At 36.8% G+C, this 6,576-nt stretch overlaps 1 protein-coding gene across 1 annotated transcript; it reads right to left on the minus strand.

Moving 5' to 3' along the window:
- Positions 1-723: 723 nt before the first annotated feature.
- LOC137825724 (CCT motif family protein) lies at positions 724-6,361 on the minus strand. The gene is made up of 3 exons (XM_068631466.1): positions 5,263-6,361; positions 3,753-3,977; positions 724-1,282 (listed from the first exon to the last, which is right to left on the minus strand). The coding sequence occupies exons 1-3, from the start codon at positions 6,007-6,009 to the stop codon at positions 1,259-1,261; spliced, it is 996 nt and encodes a 331-aa protein (XP_068487567.1). The 5' UTR covers positions 6,010-6,361; the 3' UTR covers positions 724-1,258.
- Positions 6,362-6,576: the final 215 nt, after the last annotated feature.

Genomic DNA, 6,576 nt, shown 5'->3' on the forward strand with positions numbered 1-6,576 from the left:
CGGAGCGTGATCGGCCGCAGCGGCGCCACTCTGTCTTTTGCAGGTTCTTGAGGAGAATCGAAGTGTGAAGGACGGAAGCTAGTGTGGTGCAAGGTCGATCCAGAGGAAGGTACCTTTGACGTGGCAAGGCTTTTGCGCTCTGGTCAACCGGCAGGATCAGAAGGCCAAAGGACATCAAGATCTAACTGTTAAACCTTAAATGAATCCAACGGTTCAAAAGAAAAAACCCTTCAAGAGTGAGCGAAAGAAGAGACAAAAATGAAGGAATGGAGGAGCGGAGAAACCAGAAGGACAAAGTGAAGACGAATTCCAAAGTCACTATCTCTCATATACCTAGTACAAGTACAATTAGTATAAATAGTTGTACCATTAATTCAATAGATAGATAATTAATTATATTTAAAACATTAACTAATTTGATCTTTGAAGATCCTTCACAAATACACTCACCCATGGTCCGCCGACAAGTGATAAATATGAACCGAATAGCCAAGAAGATAAATTGAAGTGCAGAAAACAGGGATATCATCAGTTGAATCCACTCTTACCCAATATTTGTAAGAACATTTAATATTAAAAATATAACTGTTAAATTAACGCAACAATCTAGTTGATTACTATAGCACATTGCTCCCCCTTCTACTCTATTTTCATTTTATTCATCGCCAATCAAACTCCGAATTCAACAAAAGAAATTTGGCTGAAAATAAAACCACAAAAAGATACTCATTCATGCTGATTATTTTTATTTCATTAAATGTCAAAATATAATGGTTGAGTCACACAACATACTTTCACCTAGAGCCTACCCTTGTGTTGATGGTCTGACTAAGGTTCAGTTACCAGTCCCCCAGTATTATAGTTTGATGTTCCAAATTTTTAATTGTGAGACTATGTTCAAGTCTTCAGAGCAACCTATACATTTTTTTGTTGTTGTACTTGTACAACATGCTTGGCTGTTTCTAATGCCTTGGATTGAGATCAAACACATAGTAGTAACACTTTCTCAAACTCGTTCAATCAAAGGTCTAGAAACTGCCCCTTACATGTTGCGCCAGTACAGCAGTTGAATATAGATTTTCCCGGTTGTTCATATTTTTGTACCACTGGGATTTTACATTGCATAAACTTATCTACAACATTTTCATCCAGAAAGCATCCCAGCACTACCCAAAACCAAAAGACATGAAAAATTCTATTCCAACGCTGTAATATCACAACATTCTTATTATCAACCGCGCCAATCCTTCTACAATTCTCATTCCCGCTTCACAAATCGACCCTGCAAAATGTAACAAAAGAAATTCATTTTACAAGATTTCAGCATACGTCCAGAATAGGAATAACAAGTTTCAGACGTTTTAAATTGACAAACATGCAAACAACCATTGTACCAAAAGATTTGTTTTATAGTAATTGCAACGCAATATCTAATCCTAATTTAACAACACACGTTAACCCAAATAAATGTCACCCAATATGAAAATGTGTTTGACAGAAATTGATGATAGCATTTCTCATCTTTTACTACTGCATTTTCACTCAATTTTTTTTGAAGTTCATTCTTGACCGTACCAAATCAAGTAAATAAATAACATTATTTTCAAAAAGTATAAAATACATATGAATAATGGTAAGTTCATTCCATAGCACGTTAAACATATGCTTTTAGATTTTACTCATATATAGAGGGATGGTAATCATTGTACTGATAAGCTTCTTGATTATGATCTAGATCTCAGGATTTTTGGGTCAATATTTCTGGATTTCTTAAACTACAGTTCTCTAAAAATAGATTTGATCTATTTGTTATAGGATTGTTTCATAGTGAGTTTTGATTTGTTGTCCCCACTTTTATATTGTTATTTTTCTTTTATACTCCGAGTGAATGGTTGATGTTTGATGTTGTTTGTAATGACAAAATAGTTGGGGTGACAGAAAAAGTTTTAAAAAAATAAAATTATTCTTAACAGGATGAAGGATCAAGCCAAGTATGTCGTTCGTTTCAACTTGATAAAATTTGCATTTTTATTGATTAAAAAGATGTGATCACTACTATACGAGGTCGAGATCTCTAATGCTGGTACTGTTACGACTTATAGGCCACTGCCAGCAAAAGATTTCTAATCTTGACCACTATAAAGTGCGGTTGAAGTGTTTCACGGGGTTCCACAATGTCAAGTTACCACCATGACATTACGACAAACTATCGTAGGGCACGTGAACTTATTGTTGAACCATTTTGAGTGAGTCCAACATCAGCTTTGTACCCATAAGTGTATATGATAACATGCCTAAGACAATATATGAGGGAACATGATAAGGTGTTGTGAACACAAGCCGGAAAAGACTAACAAATAGAGGGAAAACAAAGGCAGAAGAAGCTATGCTTGGTCACAAAAGGGAATGAAAGAACATTTACTTAAACACTCCTACCATTATGAGAAAAATGTCACTTTACCAAAAATGTCTTTTTCCAAGTTATCTTTCATTTTACAATACCAAAAATACACCAACTTAAATATGTTTTACCTACTCTATAATTTCTCCCATTTGGTCCTTTTAGTTCTTATTTTGTAAATTTATTCCCTTTCACATATATTAGTCTTCCGTTTGTTTTGTCCGTTAATTGCTAATGTGAATGAGGAACCAACTGAAAAACTCATGATATTTAGAATGATTGAATGGAAATTTCATGGTGTTTAGAATTAGAGAACCGAATGAGTCAATGACACTTGATGGACAAAATAAACAGAAAGACTAACAAAGACTCTATAATAAAGGAATAACATATGTTCCAGTTAAGCAAATACTCGAAGTGCCATTCCAAATACCACTTTCCGCTCATTGCACCGCTTGAAGATCTCAACCTCCAAGGAGCTTGAGCATAATTTGAACATACTCAAAAGTACGGAACACATACAAGGAAAATGGTATTTGTTACCTTTGCTCTCATTGCTTATTAGCAACTACTGGGTAGCATTAGTACTTAGTAGTCTATAGGATAGGGAAGTACACTGTGTAAGGTAAATTCTTGGTTTATAAATCTTTCAATAGTATGCTTCTGGAAGTTAGCCAGCTCATAAACTCAATACAAAATTTACATCCTATTTGTGTCAAGAAAAATATGCATTTTGTCGTATCTTTATAAGTTAGCATGCCTGATAAATACAAATACAGTTTACGTGTCGTTAAAAATACCATCTCGTTTCATGAAGAAATTTGACAACTTATGAGTACCATGTGTTAGGATTTGCTAAAATTTAGAAAATACTACTCTTTTTTTTTCAGCTCTAGTACAAGGTTCTGATTATCTGTTTTTTAATACCAACTGAATTAATTCAAACACACTAACAGTGTCTTAACCCAAGGCTGAAGAGGAATTGCTAATTGTCAAATGGACAAAACATACAATAAGTTTATTATATCTTGCAATCAATATAAACAATGGCATGAAGATGGTTTTTCCAACATCAAGTAGCCTCCATCAAGAATATCTAGACTAGCATACACCCATCAAGAATATGTAGATTAAAACACTGTTAGAGTGTCATACTTCTGTTAAAACAACTTTTAACTACGGAAATAAAGCAGTTTTTTTATTTTTTTTTATCAAAAACCAGTTAATAATTTATGTTTTTCATACAGTTCTCTTTTTTTTTTCTTACAATACCTGCATGATGAAGTGGCATGGCAATTGAATAGAAGCAATCAAATAGTACCACAGCAAGAATGAGAGTAGGGAATAGTACCTTCATCCTGGGCCGTTTCTCAGCATTCAGCTTGCGAACTTCATAACGGATCTTCTTAGAGAAGAGCCTGCTTTGCCTCTTCTCCTTGTATCTCTGCACACTTGCTTCTCTCTGCCCCAACTTCCAACCATTTTCCTCCTTCACATTCGTCTTGTTTGCCCCACAATCTTCAGGAACACCCCATGCGTTCCCAACCACACCATTCCCCCAGCCATCCCATGCAACCTGTTCAAAAATCAATTCATGAATTTAAGAGTGAGAGCATCACATCCCATTACTAAAACAATTTCTCTAGACCCTAGCCATTCCATTTATGGCTTGTATGAAGTCGTGGCCACCATCTACCTTTCTGAGGTTAACTATTTATTCATTAATGACGATTCATAAAAATAAGAACAGTACGCAACAAATTTGGGTCATGCTCAGCTACCTCAGCACTGTGCTTCTCAATCAGGAAAGAAAAAACAAAAGAAAAGTTCCACAACATAGTCCAATATGTTTTAAACCCCTTTACCAAAAAATTCACCAAAAAAGGTACCAATACAAATCGATTCCTCAATGACTACAAAATTTAACTATGGCACAATCCGACAATCAAATAAACAAATAAACTAACTCTACTCCAGGTACGCCCTCCTCATCTTACAAACAAATCAGTGACATAATCTACCATGACCCATCCTCTTTTTTTAATTCAATCAATGATGTCTCAAACTATAAACAGCGCTATATATGTATTATCTTTCCAACATTATTTCTCTAAATCTCCAGATCTAACCTAAGTTTACATGCTTTCACCCAGTGGGTGCCCTTCTCCTAGTTGATAAAATATTCACATAAACTAAAAAAAGGGACTAATAAATTCTTTCAATCCCCAAAAAATTGAAACTTCTGCCTAGTATACACGAGTCTTTGTCTAAGTTATAGTATAATTACTTAGTGCATATTTAAATTCAAATTAATAAACTTAAATTTTGAATGAATTGATCCAAATTTAAGTTTACTGAGTTTGCAAAACTATCTTGATGCGCAAATTACTTCTAAATTTAGAAAGTAAAAAACATCACGAAGCTGAGTTTCCTGAACAAAGGTAAGTTGTAGGAGACTCACTGTAAACCAATCATAGAGTCTTAAGGATTTGTCTAAGAAGGGTCGCAACTCAAAATGCATGTCTTCCGCATCTAAGATGTCCAATAGACTAAAATTGAGCGACCAAAATTTGGGTATTTAAAATTGTCTAGCTAATCGGTGTCCACTGTCTAATAAGAAATTGAAAAAAATACTGAAAATCAAATAAAAAACATTAATAACAAAAATACGTATACCTTTTTAACTTGAATAAAAAAAAATTTAAATCTTTATAAAGTTTCTGTAGAACTCTTGATACCATTTGTTTTAGAAGAAAAAAGGAAAAATGAAAAGTGAAGAAAAAAATCAATAAATGGCAATTTTACATAGAGAAAGGAAAATTATTGAGGCATAGATTATTAGAGAGTGGAGTGAAAAATACATGGTGGAGGAAGGCATTATGAAGGAGGAAACCATTGAGGAAGTCTGGGACAGTGTGTGGGCCTCCCTCCCCCGCAACGTATAGCGAGCCTTTATCAGACCAAGCATTCAATATCCCCTGGTGATCCAGCTTCAAAGACAACAACCCAAAGGACGTTGTGGTCGTCGTTGTCCCCATCATGCAATAACTCGTCACCTCCTCCATCGCCTCCTTCTTCTCCTCCACCACCTCCGAATAGCACACCCACCTTTCCTCGCTCCCCTCCTCGCTCTCCCTACGCCGCATCGCCTTCCTCACTAGCCAATTCCCCGCGTCCTCCGTCGGACAAGTCAGCGCCGACAGCGACCCCTCTGTAGTCGCCGACGACGGCGACATCGAATCCTCCTCTAGAAGCCCTGTCAGCGTTGCCCCGCCCTCCGCGCTGAAGAGCAGCGCCACGTTCTGCTCCTCGTGCATGTCATGGTGCTCCGGATGCAGAGGGAAGAGGTTCAGCTGCGGCTGCTGTAGGGCCTTGGACTTGGGCTTGGGCTGAGCAGCTATGTTGTTGGGCTCGGATAGCTGAAGACGCAGGCTAACGAACTTGGGCCTCCTCGTCTTGGTCCGGTTTCCGCGCCTGTGCGGCTTAAGCGACGAAGAAGAGGAGGAGGAGGAGGAGGAAGAGTGATAACGTTTGGTTGGTCTCCGTGTCCTCTTCATGATAGAGGTTGTTTGAATGTCTGGAGAAGAAGGACTGTTCTTGTTGCACATCGCTGAATGAATGCACACACCAAAACACAGACACACACTAACGCTCTCCCTTTTCTCTGTTGGAGTTTGGGTTTCTCACTCTTGGGAAGGCAAGAAAAAGTGAGGGAAAAGGTAAGGACTTTTTCGATAGGTGGGACAGGGACGCATGAAGGGATGATGTGACGTGTTTCCCATTCACACGTGGACTCTTCTTATTGGCCACCAGAGTGGATTCCATTGTTATCTGGATTTCGTTTTTGGAAGAGATGAGAAGATAGATTGGGTTTGGAGGGAATTGGTACAAGTGTTAAAAAGTAAAAACCTCTTTCCATCCTTATTGGCACTCTAGATTACTCTCTCCCACCACTGTTCATTAATACCAAATTCTAGCTTATTTATACAATGAAAAGAAGCTCTTAGAAGACTCCGGATGTACACGTCTGCATTCATTGTAACTAAGATTTAACATTCCACGTAAAATTAGTTAAATAAAAATATTCTTAGTTTTTTACATATAAAAAATTATAACAATTTATTACGCATTTAACACTTTTAAGAATTTCTTACAAGAAGTAATTATTCACATAC

The sequence above is a fragment of the Phaseolus vulgaris genome, chromosome 8 (assembly GCF_051622355.1).
Source record: "Phaseolus vulgaris cultivar YP4 chromosome 8, ASM5162235v1, whole genome shotgun sequence".
NCBI lineage: Eukaryota > Viridiplantae > Streptophyta > Magnoliopsida > Fabales > Fabaceae > Phaseolus > Phaseolus vulgaris.